The sequence below is a fragment of the Echinops telfairi genome, unplaced genomic scaffold (genome assembly GCF_000313985.2).
Source record: "Echinops telfairi isolate 266 unplaced genomic scaffold, ASM31398v2 ScPeMD7_3;HRSCAF=10, whole genome shotgun sequence".
In the NCBI taxonomy this organism is placed as follows: domain Eukaryota; kingdom Metazoa; phylum Chordata; class Mammalia; order Afrosoricida; family Tenrecidae; genus Echinops; species Echinops telfairi.
The window spans coordinates 22,372,811-22,390,065 of record NW_022103899.1 but is presented as its reverse complement, the minus strand read 5'-3'; the positions used below and the strand labels follow the sequence as shown (position 1 = coordinate 22,390,065).

Here is a 17,255-nt window from a genome sequence, read left to right as displayed (position 1 = left end):
CCCCTATGGCTTTCTGAGACTGCATCTTTTCTCCCATGGAGCAGCTGGTGATTTGAACTGCTGACCTTGCAGTTAGCAGCGCAAAGTGATAATTTTCCATCATCAAATACATCTGTACTGTACAATAAAATATAAAATACAGCTTCATAGTAAAAAATAGGTTCAGACTTGAAGGTGAAAACATCTGATTAGCCCAGCCTCCTATTCCAATCCAGTTGATTTACGATCATAAATACTGATTTTGATTTGCATATATAGTCTAGTCTTGATTAAACATACTATCTAAGAGAAATGATGACAGAATAAATAATTGCAAGGCATTTATACCTGACTTTGGAATCTTCCACGATTTTTCCGTCACCTGAATCAATCTTATTTTTGCATATTCATTCACATGATTTTGTACTTAAGAAATAAATATAGTAAGGGAAATTATTTCACTCATAAGAACATTTGTAAGGTCTCTCTGGTTTTAACTTAACCTTCCAGGCAGGACAGAACAAGCAGAACTATTAGGACATGCTTAATATCTACCTGCAGATAATTTATTTTTAATCTTCCATTTAATTATAGTGGAACCTGGGTGGCGCAGTGGGTTACTGATTGGGCTGCTCACTACAGGGTCAGCAGTTCGAAACCACCAGGCACTCCTTAGGAGAAAGATGAGCACTTCTGTGAAGATTTCCGATCTTGGACACCCACAAGAGTAGTCCTACCCTGTCCTGGTAGGGTCGCTAAGAGTCAGAATCCATTCGATGGCAGTGAGTTAACTGCGCCTGTAGGAGCCCTGAGGGTGCTGTGGTTCAGTGCTCAGCTGCTTGCTGAGAGATGGCTGCTTCAAACCTACTAGCTGCTCTGTGGGAGACACGCCATGGGAGAAAGATGTTGCAGACTGCTTTCACGAGGAGGAGCATAGTGGCCCTAGAAACCCTGTGGGGAAACCACTTTGTCCTATAGGTCTAGGGTCGTGATGAATCAGGATTTACTGAAAAGCAGTGGGTTTGGGTTTTTCATTGTTCTTTTTGTGTATCCAACTTATAACTGGATGGTATAGGATTAATGCAGAGTTAGTGCAAAATGAAGGATTAAAAGTGTTTGCCTGTGTGTATACTGCTCATAGGACATAATTATTGTCACTAAACTGTACCTGAAGATTATTGAAGTAGTAGGGGTTTTGTTTTGTTTTGACGATCCAACCCCTCTGCCATGGAATCGATTCCAACTCACAGCAGCCCCGAAGGAGACAGTAAAACTGCCCCATAGGGTTTTTAAGGCGGTTAATCCTTAGGGAAGCAGACTGGCACATCTTTCTCCCTTAGAGTGCCCTGTGGGTTCAAACTGCTGACCTTGGTGGTTTAATTACTATGCTACTGGGACTCCTTGTTGCATATACCAAAATTAATAAAAACACTGCCATGTAGTTCAATTCATAATAACCTTATTTACCACAATTTAAGAAACATAAACAGCAGCAACCTGTGAAAATGTATGTTGCCTGTTATTTAAATGGTAGTCCTCAAATCATAAAATCCCTATTAAAAAGAAAGGCTCCATAGATTAAGCAGTATAGTCAGCTAGCTGGGGCCCCTCCCCTGTTCATTCTGAGTGTGAGAAACAGCTGGCGGAACAGCAGGAAAATGAACTATTGCAGCTGCTTGCTTTTGATAGTGAATGCGGGGAGAAGCTATCGGATAAGGATTAGAATATTCTGCAATTTTAAGTGTTCACGGCTGAAGAGAATTGTAAGTGGTAAATGTAAATAAAGTTTTGTTTAATTTGTGTTAGCCATTTATAAAAGGCTCATAAAATTATTTGGGCATGAAATTGAAAGGAAAGGAAATATTAAAGAGAAAAAAATGTGTTTTTCATAGTAATGTCTCAGCAAAAGTAATGTCATTTAAGAATCACATTCAGGAATTTCTGTAAACTGAACTGTTAGGAAGCCCTAGTTAGTAAACTGTTAGTAACATAGATGGGAACCTACAGCATAATACTTTAAAATCTAGCACTTTTCATTCTTGATCATAGTCAGAAGCTAGTAAATAGTGTTGGACGGCTTATCACAACGTTGGCAATTCAAAGGCCTCCGGCACTCCCCACGGGAAAGTAAAGTTAACTACTCCTTTAAACACGGAGCACCGCAAAGATCCTATTTTGGGTCGCTATGAGTAAGAATTGACTCAGTGGGTGTGTATGCATGTAATAGAGTAGATAAACTGAACATTCTAGTTCTTCCTGATTCTTTAACTTTTATGCTGGCTATATGGTTACTCTCACTTGCCTCTAGTTGTAGTATGTCTCACCTTTTAACATTATAACTTAAAAGTGTATAACAGATGCTTTGATAAGTAAACCTGTAGGAAAGCCCAGGAATTTTTCCCTGACAAGCACTGCTGGGTGAATCTAGGGCATGTTGGAAGGGGCCACTCACTGACAGTTCTCTGATGTTAGCATCTCTGCCTTACCTGTCCATGGTGGTGCATCTGGACAAAAAAATAGAATGTCTTTGTGCAAACGTATTATTAGAACACATATAACATAGAGTTATTCGTACCCCTTGTCTACTTCCAGGGAAAAAACAGACAAGTCTGTTATTCCCATAGATTGAAACAGACAAGTTTGTTATTCCCCAAGACATAGACTATAATATCAAGTCTTAATTTTTAGAAGAATGTGTTTTTTTCTGAAGCACCTTATTAGCCTTATTGTGTTAGCCATTATTCACTAACTACATTCCAGAGGGTGGTGTTTATGTATATTAACCAGAAACTCATTACTACACGGGCTGCATCAGAATTATTTTGAAGTTAAATTATGACTATTTCAGCATCCATTCATTCAACTATTTATGTTCATTTTCATGTATTATCAAAATACAGAAATAATACTATAACACTATAATAGAATAAATCGACAAGTTACAGAAAAGAAAGACATCAAATCTGGCAGTAATGGTTTGGAATAGTTAAATTCAGTGTTAAAAGTCATTCATTTTACATAAGGGCTATAGCTCAATGAACATATTTGGCAGTCCAATGTTTAATAGAACTACTAGGATTTTGACTTTCAGTAGGATCATTAATTTAGAAATGTAAATGTGAACATCTTATAAAGTAAATGCAGTTTGAAATCTGTTTTCCTATAACTAATCAAGCAAGACATAAGCGTGTGTAGTTTATCTTACTTTTAACATGCATCGAACCCTATATACTCTTTAAGAGATAAAATCCATTTTAAAATCTTTTTTTTTTTTCAGTCTCTGACATTAAGGCTTCAGGATTATCCATCTTTGTCGCATCTCGTTGTCTATGTACCATCTATTCATGGAAGTAAGGTAACGAATTAATGTTGTTAACTGGGATATTTGGAGTATACGCATCCTAAATTCTAAAGTTAAGTTTTGATAGAGTCTTCTGACTAAGGCCTCTCTGAAGCGGTGGCCAGTTTGAGGAACCACCTACGAGTGTTCAGTCTTCTGGGTCATCCCCTGTAACTTGAACAAAGCAGAATAAACCCAAGGTCTCTTGTTCCCAGTGGGAACTGGTTCCATTTAATCAGTCTTTGAAAAGCAATTAACTATTTGGTACCCCTTTCTATGAAGGAGCTTTAAAAAGTTTGTGGAAACTTTTCTTTACTTTGTTCTATGTTTCCATGAGCTTTTGGAAGCCCCTCTCGCATAAGATGATGTGCTAGGAATTGCAGGGGGTGCATACACGGGGAAACGTCGGCCCTGTTCTCAGACAGCTACATGTTATAAGACAAGGGGAGGAGAATGTATTTAGTAGGAGAGAGAGAGAAGAAAAGAAGTTCTGAAACATACATAATGCAAGTGGGAATATTGTCAGAGCATGAAAAGAGAAGGGGAAGAATAGCTCGGGTAAAATCAAAGAAGTCTTCAATGAAGGGGTCTTTGGTAGAGCTGTTGGGTATGCATCCAACTGCTACCCACGATGTCATGGGTTCTAAACCTACCAGCCCCTCCACAGGAGAAAGATGAGACTGTTCCCATAACCCCTGTGTCGGGGTGCTCTGAGTCAGAACTGATTGATGGCAGTGGGTGTGGCGTTTCTGGTGGGTAAAGGATAGTTTGCATTTTGATCGGTAGAATGAACTTCTAGACCTGTGCCGGTCAATTTAGGCACCTATGACTATTTAATCAAAATTAAATAAAATTTAAAATTCGGTTCCTCAGTGATACTCTCCTCATTCCAAGTGCTCTGTCGTTTTGTTACAGAAAGTGCTAGAAGCACAGAGGCACGGTGGAAGCAGAGCGTGGAGGTGGGAAAGCATGGGGTGTGTTGGGAGAAAGGAATAGTAAATTTGAAAGGATGGACACAATGGGTACAGGAGAAAGAAAAGTCTGGAAAAAATAGCGTAGGCCATATGTGGGGGCCATGGGTAGGTGCTTTTATCACCATCGTAGTCATGGTATCAGAGCTATGTGTTATGAAAGAGTGGATTTCTGGTGTAGAGAGATCGGAAGCAGAGAGACCAGGGCCCTCATAAGGCGTGTGCTAGAAAAGTGGGACTAGAAATAAAAAGATGGTGATTGGAGACAAGGGAGAGAGAAGATAGAACTAAAAAGGCCTCCGTGTCCTCCCCCTTCCTCATTTCACCTTTGAGATCCAATCTATGTTTGTCCCTTCTCTTGCTTTTTAAAGCCCCAGTAACCTTTCACTCCCATAATACTCTATTTATAACTTACTACATTGAATGATCATTTATTGGGCTTGTCTCCTTGGCCGTCGCTGGATTGTGAACTGTTTGAGAATAAGGATTAGACATAATTTTTTTTTAAATTTTGCATTCTCAGCTTTTAGTCACTATCACATAAATGTACAAAAATTCCGTGACTGAAAAAAAACTGAGATTGGTGACCAAAATAATTAGGAATATTCAAAAGAAGTAAGGAAAGGTTTTGAGAATGATGATGGCAATGAATGTACAATGTGCTTTACACAATTGATGTATGTATGGATTGTGATGAGAGTTGTATGAGCCCCCAATAAAATGATTTAAAACAAACAAACAAACAAAAGAAGTAAGGAAAGGGAAAGAGGGGTGTTCTGGAGAGTAATCTTAAAGATCTCTCAAAACCTAGTCTCACAAGCCCTTGTATTAATGGATTCATTGTTTTGTTTTGCTTAGCTCAGGTGAAAGGTAATTAACATCTTCAATACTAAAAGCTCTCTTTAAGGGTTTTCTGTCAGGTGAGTTGGTTTTGAATAAAGCTAACATAGTTCCAAAACTTGAAAAAGGCCCTCTTTGTTAATACAAGATATTAATGAACTTTCCTGCAAATAGATCCTCTTAGCAGCCTAATAAATATGTAATATGTCTTAATGTTCTTTGGAAAGTGCACTGCTGACTGCTGCTGTGCAGCCCTCTCACACTAGAATGATAAATTGAGCCTTTCCTAATTTTTCTTATCTATCTCACAGCCCATTAGGAGAGTGTATATATTCAGATGGGCAGTTATAAAAAAATTAAGTCAACTGATATCTTAATATATTTTTGGAAATGTAAATATGAAATTATCTGCAGTTTCTTATAACAAAAAATAGGTCTCTGGATTATTCCCACCCCACCCCCCGCCCCCCTTTGGATAAGAATTTATTCCATCACAATGATGAAAAAGAAACACCTCCGGGATGGATTTGAGTAGTTAATCACAAAAAGACAGTGTATGAGACCTCTCTTAAAAAAGTGTTTTTTAAATCATGATAAAAGGTTTTCATACAGAAAGAAACAGACTTTGGTGATTTCCAGGGCTGGGAGGGGAAGGAAAGGAATGAGGAAGTTAGTAGGCCAAAGGGTAAAACTTGGGTGAAGGTCAAGAAAGTATCCTTCTAACCTTCCTCATGCCGTGACCCTTTAATACAGTTCCTCGTGTTGTGGTGACCACCAACATAAAATTATTTTTGTTGCTACTTCATCACTGTAATTTCACTACTGTTATGAATTGGGCGACCCCTGTGAAAGGGTCATTTGAAGGGGTTGTGACTCACAGGTTGAGAACCGCTGTTTTAGAAGCAATGGCAGGGGCAGGGCACAAAGGGACAGGGGGACCTGGCTGGAGTCAGGGTAAGCTATTGGGAAGTTTGATACATTATTTAAGTTATTGAATGCAAAAATGGTAATCTGATATATAAACCCCTACCTAATTCACAACATAAGGGTTTTTTAAAATTATTATTCAATTATGCAAGCCAAAAGGCAAAGAAAGTCTAAATTTTAAGCAGATATCTTAAATACCTTTACAGAATTATCTAAAACTGACTTTAAAAACTGCTTCCTGACTCAGGCAGTAGCTCATTCCAGCTCATTTTGTAAAAATATAATGAATAATCCAGTACATTGTTCTAATTGTTTGACAGCTGTTTTCTGTGATGAAAATGACTCCTTTTCCCTGCATTTAAAAGAGGTATGGAAACGTCTTCGAACACGTTTTTTACCTTTATCCCCATGTGTTAGACTATGGTTGTTTTTGGACTGTAGTTTTAATAGTAGCTACAGATCTATTTTTTACTTTTAAAAACAACAAAACATCCACTTAAAGAGGCAAGCAAACAATATTGCCTCAAATAAGAGTATATCCAAGGAGTAGTTATCAAAATAACCTAGGGTAGACCCCATTGGCTTTCTATGGGCAGGAAAATCCTTGCTAAACCAATAAATCAATTTCTTTTTTGGCTCTTGTAGAACAAAATTAATTTGTTGCATTATGATTCGTGTAATAGAATTATTCATTTAACAGAAACATTTCTTATTGCAGATATCCCAGAGCAGAGATGTTTTTTGTTTTTGTTTTTAATGTAGTGGTAGAGCTATTACTCAATCACTGCCATCAAGTCAATACTGACTCCTAAGGACCTTGTAGAACTGGATGGAACTGCCGCCGTGAGTTTCCGAGACTAACTGTTGATGGGCGTGAAAGCCTTGTCTTTCTCCCTTGGTGCTGCTGATGGTTTCAAACTGCCCAACCTTAAGGATTGCAGCTCAACGCCACACCCAACTTCTACACCTCCAGGACCCCAGAGATATTACTAGAAAAGAAATATTCTTACAAAATATTAAAATATTTAAAAGAAAACAGGTGTTCTTGTGGGATACACATTGGTGAAACTCACAACACTCTGGCCCGTAGCCACCCTTCATCTGGAAGGGAACTCAGCCCGTGGCTCAATTTTAGCCAAACTATAGGTCTATTATGGGAACAAAACACTAAGGTGTGAGGTACCCACACCTTAACATAGTCAACCATATGAGAAGAGGATACCATTTGCCCAAGGACAGTGGTCAGAAGGGTTAGCAGAGACTGTGTAGAGGTTTGAGATGCAGGGGAAAGGTGGGGGTGAGTGCTTTGCAGTGAGTGGTGTGCAATGAAGGAGATGCGCTAAAATATCTATGGGTTATTGAAAGTAAAACTGATGATCTGTTATGTAAACCCTCGCCCAAGTAACAATAAAAAGCTTTTTAAAAAATCGTAGTGATGTAGGTATTATAACTTTACTTTTTTGAGGTTACTTTTTACTTTGTAGTCAACGTATTTGCAATTTATAATAATAAGCTATTTATTATGGGATGTTTAAAAAGTAATATGTGTAAAAAAAAAAAAGTAATATGTGTATAACAAAACCACCTTTTCTCTGTGAAAGTATTTAGATAAACTGTCATTTAAAGGCTATAAGGTCTTACCAAAATTTTCTGTGATACTTACTTTGGTCCATCCTCCAATGTCCTTATATTACAAACACTTAAAACTTTAAGAAAGCTTTTCTGTGAATCTATTGTTAATGTAAGTATGCCTTTCATAATTACCCAGTAAGCTAAATAAAATTTGCTTTTTATATTTTATCAGCATAATCTCTACTTAAGGCATTCTTACCCTCAAAGTGCCGCCAGAATTATAGTGTTCCAGGTGACATTTGTTCCAAAACTAAGGTTTATAGAACTTTATTTTTCACTCTAACATTCAATAAAGATCTTTTACTATAAATTTATCTCTACTTTTTCTGATAAATTAATGTTTTATATTTCAGTTTGTTGTAGACTGTGAATTCTTTAAAAGGGAAACAAGATCTATTCAGCTTCCTGTAACTCATCTTTTTTCCTTTGGTGAGTGCTTTATTTCTGGAAATTAAGAATGGCTGTTATGTTTTACAGAATGCCAATTTAGTGTGCCGGTTAGTTTCATAGAGCAGAGAATTGTAAGAGTGTTGTTCTGTAGTTCTTAGAATAACCGTGTGATCTAGTTCAGTGGTTTTATGCTTACTGAAAGGATAACTTAAAAAAAAATCTCCACAATCACATATATTTACAAGTAGTGTGTAATGTGTATTGAGTTTTAAAGTGAATCCATGTTAAATATTGGTACTATTAATTCAACAGGGTTGTCTTCAAGGAAAGTGGTTTTAGATACAAATGGCCTGTTTTACAATATAGAGCTTCTGAACTTTGGACAGGTAATTGTTCAGACTATAACAAGACGTTCTTGATTTTACTTTACTGCTTAGTTAAATAAGCAAACTAGTAATATTTGTTTTTGTTTGTTTATTTGTTTTTTGGTGGCAAACTCTATTAGATATACCAAGCTTTTAAAATCAACGTGGTGAGCAAGTGCTCAGGAGGCAAAGGTAAATATATTTTCTGGAAAATATTTAAGAAATGATTTTGTCATTCAAAGAGTCATAAGATCTTCACTAGAATTTTCTATAATGATTTTACTTTTCCAAAGATTTTTAATAAGTAAAATGAATTATATAATAGTAAAGCTGTTTTCTATTTCTAAGGAATTTGGCAGATTTCTTTCTTAACAGTGAACATGTTTATCAGTTCAGTTTTAATAGCCACATTTATCTACCTGTCTTTTTATATTAGCAATTTAGACTTAGCTGTTGAATCTTTTTTCCACACTTAATACTTTGCAAATGCTCTAATTCAGTGGTTCTCAACCTTCCTAATGCCGAGACCTTTTAATACAGTTCCTCATGTGGTGGTGACCCCCAACCATAAAGTTATTTTTGTTGCTACTTCATAACTATAATTTTGTTACAGTTATGAATAATTATGTAAATATCTGCTATGCAGGATGTATTTTCATTGTTACACATTGAACATAATTAAAACAGTGATTAATCACAAAACAATAATAGGTAATTATGTATTGTGAAATATTTATGTGTTTTCTGATGGTCTTAGGCGATCCTGGGTTGAGAACCACTGCTCTAGTATCTTTTGGTTAAATCATTGTTTAGGAAATTTCCTATAATAAGACATAAACCTTATTGATTTTTTTATATGAGCAGGGTAATTGTATAAATAGCTAGGTGTTTTAGCAACTTTTGTAGCATTTTATATAAGTTACAAATACATATTTCTTTTTCTTTTAACAGAAGAAATAACTAGTATATATAAACTTCATATTCCCTGGTCTTATGAAGATTCACTAACCATTGCACAGTAAGTATATGAAGGAATTTGCTTCATACTTTGGTATTTTTGAATAATAGATATTCTGTTTAGTACAATTGTTTAAATCACAAACTATTAAAATATGTATGTATCCTTTTTGTTATAACTTTGTGCCCATAATTGAAGATAATATATAGAATTCTTTTTTAAAGTATTTATAACGTAAACCTTATTTGCTTGAAACACAAGCCTTTTCCCACCTTCTGCCTAATTCCTGTGTCCTGGCACTCAAAGATCTGTTCACATAACTAAAAACATCTGTCCATTCATCATTATCTATTCTGATGTCTAACAGTTAGCTTTTTCTATATTACTTTATTTTTATTGTGCTAAAGATACTTTAACTGTGGTCATTTACTGGAATTGGTTACTTAAGAATGGACAATTATCGTTTCAGGGTTCCATCTTCCACAGAAATTTCTCTGAAACTCCATGTTGCTCAACCAGAAAATGACAGCCACGTAGCATTATTGAAAATGTACACGTCGTCAGACTGTCATTATGAGGTGAGCAGGATGCTAGCTTAATCTTGACGTTATGCCATAAAATAAGCAGACAATACTTTGGTTCTATTACCCTCAAATGCATGTTACTCTGGAAGCCAATTTTTGGAAGCGACTTGATACCAATGTTGCTACCAAGTGTGTTCTGACTTGTGGCAAATCTGTGTATTACGGAGCAGCATTGCGTCATAGGAGTTTCTCCACTGTGATCTTTGCAAAAGCAGATCACCACCATCACACTAGTAAGCAAACACGCAAAACAAAACCTCACTGCCTTCAAGTCTTTAAGGCTAGTCTCATCTTTCTTACTGTAATAGGTGAGGCAAATTGTCAGCTCTCCTCAGGGACCTTAGAAGAAATAAGGATCTTTAAAGCTTTGTCCATTTTCTCAACTCATACGGCCTCGGTATTAGGCTTAACTGAACTACCTGAAAGTATATATCCTGATACGTTATTAATAATAATGTAAAAATTGAGACTGCAGGTTAACCCTCTAAATTTGGTAACGCAAGTCCAGAATCAACTGAAAAATAAAGCACGTAATGAGACCGGCTGACAGGCTTTTCTGCAGTCAATGTGATGTCTTGTCTGTGTTCTTTTTATCACATTGACAGGTTGATTGTTGCTCTCTTTGCTTAGCTTAAAGATCTTTGCTCTTCCTGAATTGTTTTAGGTTCTGTTAGTCATTAATGTGTGTGATTCGGTGCACGTTATTTTACTTGTTTGTTTTACAATCAAAGTTGATCTCCTGGGATCCTCTTTAGTTAGAGAAGGAAATAGCCTTGAGAGTTACATTTTATTTACGTATGGACTCATGACCTGAAAGAACATGCCAGGTCTAACCATTTCAGTGTAAGTGATTAAAGTACGTATTTAATGATGGTGACATCACAGGTCTCTAGTTTATGTGAAACATATCATTTCTGTTCAACTGTTTTGACCCAACCTTAGATATTCTTTATTATGACTTTCTTAGAGTGAGCAAAGACTGGTGTCGTCAAGTGCATGGACTCCGCCCCTCTAGCCAAGTTAAAGTTGGGGTGATATTATTAGTAACTTTAGATTTCTTGGATTTTATGGATCCTTCGGTATCTTAACAGTGAAGGATCTTGTTGGGCTATATTGGCTTTTTGCCCTAGCCTTCCAATTTGGGTATATTATAGAGACAATAAAAATTGCATTTATCTGTCTCCAAACAGTACATTGCTCTCAAAATGTCCATTTGTTTATGAATACCAAATGCTACACAAAAGTTCATTTTTGAAAAATTAACGTTATACTATAACCACCCCTATGAAAGATTTATCTACTTTTCCAAAATGTGCCAATGTCAAAGAGGATTTCTTGGCTTAAATATTCCTGGGTGTGCTCTCACATGTTCCTGGTCTTGAGTCATTTGAAATGTGTTCTCAAATTTACTCAGAAGTAGCTTAGCCTAACTAGACAAGAAGGATTTCAAAAACCTCATGGAAAAACAACATAATCTTTTAGTTCTAGTTTTCCAGAAGTTTTGAAATACCCTTGTATTTAGAGATATATCATTGTAGGTTTAGATTTTTTCAAAGTACTGATTATATAGTAGGTTTATTAATTTGTACTTAATTTTTTAAAGCAAAAATATTTATTTTGCTGACATAATGGTAATAAAATATTCTGATTAATTTGTCAAGAGTTAGTACATGCAGTGTAGCATTCATCCAGTGATCACAGTGATCAAAGAATTGCAATCAAGAAATTGTAATTAAAGTAAAACTACACTGAATACAATTTAAATATTATGATTCAGAAGATTAAGATCTTGAATGTCTTTAGGTATATCCTTATAATAAATTATTCAATTTAGAGTCATAAAAAATTGTTCAATGGAGCAAAATGTGAATTTGCAGAATTCAAGGGAAATAACCTCCTCCTTTTTTTGTGTGATTATTTTAAACTAGGTGACAATTAAGACTTCCTTTCCACAAATACTTGGACAGGTAAGAGAGATTTCTGGCTCATCACATACTGTCTTGTGAATAGAATCTGTAAGCAAGAGGTAACCAATTTTTTCAATAAAGACCCAGGTAATAAAGATTTTAGACTTTACAGACCCTATATGATTTCTGTTACCATGGCTACTGCTTCATTTTCTTCTCTCATGTTAATAAAACAAATTCCCAAATTGTTCTTGGACTGTGGGCCATGGTTGGCCAACTACTGCTGCTTTTGCTTTAAGATGATGTTTTAATTTTAAGGTGAGGCGAATTCTTAGAAACTCTTTGTAGAAAGAGCTGATATCTAATCCGCAAACAAACTATAAGTATTTTTGCTAACATGATTATCAAATTAAGATTTTGTACCTCATACTATAATTCATTGCCCAATAAAATTTGAGTTGTGCCACATAAATGAATATTTTCAAAGAACTTTACATGGTCGGGTTTTGGCTTTTGTTGTTGTTTTTGTCATTAAGAATGTGCGAATGTGGGAAGAGAAGAGGTATTAACAAACCCAGGGACAAGGGAATAACAAGCGATCCAAATTGGTGGGGAGGTGGGTGTGGGAGACCTGGCATGATCGAGGGGAATGTAACAAAGAGGAAGTGCTGAAATCCTGGTGGGGTCTGAGCATGATAGTGGGACAGGAGGAAAATCAAGGGAAATAGGGGAAAGAGCTGGGAGGCAAAGGCCATTTATAGAGGTCTAGATAAAGACATGTACATATACAAATATATTATATGAGGATGGGGAAATAGATCTATGTGCCTATATTTATAGGTTTAGTATTAAGGTAGCAGAAGGACATTGGACCTCCACTCAAGTACTCCCTCCTTGCAAGAATACGTTCTTCTATTAAATTGGCATTCTATGATGCTCACCTTCTTGACACAAGCACTGAAGACAAAAGCGGGTGAATAAGCAAATGTGGTGAAGAAAGCTGATGGTGCCCGGCTATCAAAAGGTATAGCGTCTAGGGTCTTAAAAGCTTGAAGATAAACAAGCGGCCATCTAGCTCAGAAGCAACAAAGCCCACATGGAAGAACATATCAGCCTGTGTGATCATGAGGTGTTGAACAGATCACTGAAGACAAATGGGTGCATAAGCAAATGTGGCGAAGAAAGCTGATGGTGCCCGGCTATCAAAAAGTATAGCATCTGGAGTCTTAAAGGCTTGAAGGTAATCAAGCGGCCATCAAGCTGAGAAGCAACAAGGCCCACATGGAAGAAGCGCACCAGCCTATGCAACCACGAGGTGTCGAAGGGATCAGGTATAAGGCATCATCAGAACTAAAAATCTTACCAGTGACTGATAGGGGGGAGTGTGGAGTGGAGACCCAAAGCCCATTAGTAGGCCACTGGAGATCCCCTTGCCGAGGGGTCTCGGGGAGGAGACGAGCCAGTCAGGGTGCAATGTATCAACGATGAAAAATACAACTTTCCTCTAGTTCCTAATGTTTCCACCCCGCTCCCACTATCATGACATGAATTCTACCTTGCAAGTCTGTCTAGACCAGAGGATGTACACTGGTACAGATAGGAACTGGAAATACAGGGAATCCAGGGTGAATGAGCCCTACAGGACCAGTGGTGTGAGTGGTGATACTGGGAGGGTAGAGGGAGAGTGGGTAGGAAAGAGGGAACCGATTACAAGGAACTATATGTGACTTCCTCCCTGGGGGACGGACAACAGAAAAGTGGGTGAAGGGAGACATCGGAGAAGGCAAGATATGACAAAATAACAATTTATAAACTAACAAGGGCTCATGAGGGAGGGGGGAGCGGGAAGGGAGGGGAAAAATGAGGGCCTAATGTCGGGGGTTTAAGTGGAGAGAAAATGTTTTGAGAATGATGAGGGCAATGAATGTACACATGCGCTTTACACAATTGATGTATGTATGGATTGTGATAAGAGTTGTATGAGCCCCTAATAAAATGATTTTAAAAAATAATAAAAATAAAGGGGGAAAAAAAAGATTATAGACAAGAAAAAAGAATGCGCGAAGGGATCACAGAGGTAAATAACATGTTTAGGCAGCATCAAGAGGTAGGTTGGAGGATAGTAAGGACATTGGCGGTCAAGACCACAGCTTCGGCAGCCTTTCCGAGACACGGAAGCCAAGCCAAAAGGCCCCACAAACTTTTTTTTTCTTCAGTTAATTAAGTGGAATGGTTTGCATTTCAGACCATCAATTTACCTTCAAAGTTCAGATCACTCATCACCCTCACCTCCCACAATTTATTCCACTCCTCTTCCCTGATTTCTCTCTCATGCTCAGTTTATAAAAGGCAAAAATAGTTTATTAAATGTGAACATTGAAGTGGTTTAAACTCATTTGGAATGTCTTCATAATATACAGACAAGTGTTTCAAAAAATAAGCAATAAAATGGAATATTATTACTGTGATATTTTTTATGTAAAAACTGGAATTTTGACATAAGGAAGATACTGATTTGAAGGAAATTATTTAATTTTGAATTTTGCTTAAATTTTTATTATTTTCATGTTATATATATTTTGTCTGTTATGTTATACAATTCAAACAGAAATTATTTTACGTTTAAGTTTATAATTTTGCTTACAATACCATGAAAACTAGAAAATCAAAAATGTTTAAATTAAAAATTAATATGCATTATCTCAACTTGATTCCCCACAACAACTTGGTGAGAATTAATAAATTTGTAATACTTGAAAATTCTAAGTTAATGTATAAGAATTCTATGCTAACTTAGAAAGAGAAAATTTAATATTAACATAGGCTGGAAAATATTATGGATAGTTATAATAAATATTCCAAAATATCAAGGGAGCCATTATTAAGAGAAATTATTTCCTGGAACATAGGAGAAATTTCATACTCAATATGTTTTCAGTAAGCTTAAGTGCATGTTATTATACTAGGGTGTCCTAGATAAGAATATAATGTACTGTCTATTATCTATATTATCCTTGGGTATGATAGTTCAGATTAATGATTTTTTTTAAAATCATTTTATTAGGGGCTCATACAACTCTTATCACAATCCATACACACATCAATTGTGTAAAGCACATTTGTACATTCATTGCCCTCATCATTCTCAAAACATTTGCTCTCCACTTAAGCTCCTGGCATCAGCTCCTCATTTTTTCTCCTCCCTCCCCGCTCCCCCCATAGCTTTGTACTGTATAACCCATTGACATCCAGTCAATTCTGACTCATAGCAAGCCTATAGGACAGAGCAGAACTACTCTGTAGAGTTTCTAAGTACATTTTTTACCAGAGTAGACAGCCTCATCTTTCTTCCTCATAATACTGTGTAATCAAGCATAATTATATATCCACCCAAAAAAGACAGGCTCCTATTCTTGTTTAGGTACAGAAATGTCTCTAGAAAATACAACTGTGTGGTCTTTAAAGGATCAGATTAAGAGGCTTTTTTTTTTAATGTCAAATAATTTGTGGAAATTGAGAAATTTTGGTAATGAATTACCTCAAATTGTAGAAACGTCTAAGATGCCTTTCTTAAAGTTTATTTGGAATTTTAGCTCAGGGACCATAAGAAAATGAATTGAAGCTCATAGTACATTTTATTTTACTTTTTAGGAATAATACCATTTTTTAAAAAAAATACTTTTAGTGGGGGCTTTTATATCTCATCACAATCCATACATTCCTCCAGTATGTCAAGCACATTTGCACATATGTCATCATCTTCAAAGCATTCTCTTCCCGTTTGAACCCCTGATACCAGCTCCCCATTTCTTCCCCCTTCCTTCCCGGCCCGCATGCCCTCACGAACCTTGATAAGTTATAGATTATTTTTTCAAGATCTTATATCGTCCTCTGTTGCCCCTCGCCCACTTTTCCATTATTTGCCCCCCTGGGAGGGGGTTCTAGATCGATCTTTGTGATCCATTCCCCTTTTGTCCCCCAACCTTCCCCTAATCCTCCTGGTATCTCTGCTCTCCTTGTTGGTGAATAATACCCATTTTAAAGATGTTGGTAACTTCAGGGAAAATGAGCAAAGAGAAACCAGTGTAAACAAAAAACTGATTTTAACTTGCACATCTATTTTATTTCCATTAGAAAAATATTATCTCTATAAAATTTTGGTCCACTTTCCTCATTGCTTCAGCCATTAAACTTGGATACTTTTACTTTTATTCACGTAAAAGCAGAATCATGGGTTTGACGCAAGTGTAATACCTCACTGTATTAGTAAGACTTAATTGGATTAGGTGTGCTCTATTATTTATCCGCGAGGGGAATCTTTTCTACATATTGTTTCTATTATTTATCCGTGGGGGGAATCTTTTCTACATATTGTTTCTATTATTTATCCGCAAGGGGAATCTTTTCTACATATAGTTTCTATTATTTATCCGCGAGGGGAATCTTTTCTACATATTGTTTCTATTATTTATCCGTGAGGGGAATCTTTTCTACATATTGTTTCTATTATTTATCCGCGAGGGGAATCTTTTCTACATATAGTTTCCCATCACTTTGATTTATCTGAGTAACTATGTAATGAGTGAACCTTTGTCCACATTCATTGTTCATAAATAAATGTGACAATTAAATTTGTCTGATCTTCAATTCATGTTCAACTCTCCCCTTACAGGGAATTTCCACACACACAACATCATTTTAAAATATTTTTTTAAAAAAGAAAGTTTGAGAATCTTTGGCCTTTAAATAGATAATTTCTGAAAATATTTTTTTTCTCATAAAAGATATTGTAGTATTAAATAAAATTGTCTCTGGGGGGGTGAGGTGCCAGCCCCACCCGGTACTAGAACTCACTGGTTCAGTAATACTACTTCTGGGTTCAGTAATGCACAATTATACGGTTGAGATATATAAGTATTATATTAAAGACATCAAGAGCATAAGAGTTATTACAATAATACAGTCAGAGACATTACATGATACATAGCAACATTGCTCACCTCAGCCCAGCTTGGTGGTCCTCGTAGAGGGGGCTTAGCCGTCAGAGAAGAAGCCGCTGCTTCATCCTCCTTAGTCACCATCTCCAGCCACACTCTGGCCAGCCACCCTCGGCCAGCCACCCTCTGGCCAGCTACTCTCCGGCCAGCCACCCTCTTGAGAACCAGGGAGCCTCATTATTTATTGCTAACCACGCATCATAGAGTCATACATCACAGAAAGGTGCAATACAATTCATTCTAGAACAAGTTTGATCACTCTAACGTCTCACATAATAAAACAGACAATTACTATTCTGGGAGGCATGCAAGTTCCCTGATAGTGGACAATAACCTGAGTCACCAGGAGGGATATTAACATAGGC

The 17,255-nt window shown here is 36.6% G+C and overlaps 1 protein-coding gene across 1 annotated transcript in view; it reads left to right on the top strand.

Moving 5' to 3' along the window:
* The window catches only part of PGAP1 (post-GPI attachment to proteins inositol deacylase 1), a 79,074-nt gene that overhangs the window by 40,212 nt on the left and 21,607 nt on the right, over positions 1–17,255 (top strand). Inside the window, exons 13-19 of the mRNA XM_004701510.2 lie at positions 3,257–3,334; positions 8,043–8,118; positions 8,392–8,465; positions 8,585–8,636; positions 9,396–9,462; positions 9,872–9,980; positions 11,915–11,953. Of these exons, the coding sequence (XP_004701567.1) occupies positions 3,257–3,334; positions 8,043–8,118; positions 8,392–8,465; positions 8,585–8,636; positions 9,396–9,462; positions 9,872–9,980; positions 11,915–11,953 (495 nt within the window). The remainder of the gene's footprint in view (positions 1–3,256; positions 3,335–8,042; positions 8,119–8,391; positions 8,466–8,584; positions 8,637–9,395; positions 9,463–9,871; positions 9,981–11,914; positions 11,954–17,255) is intronic.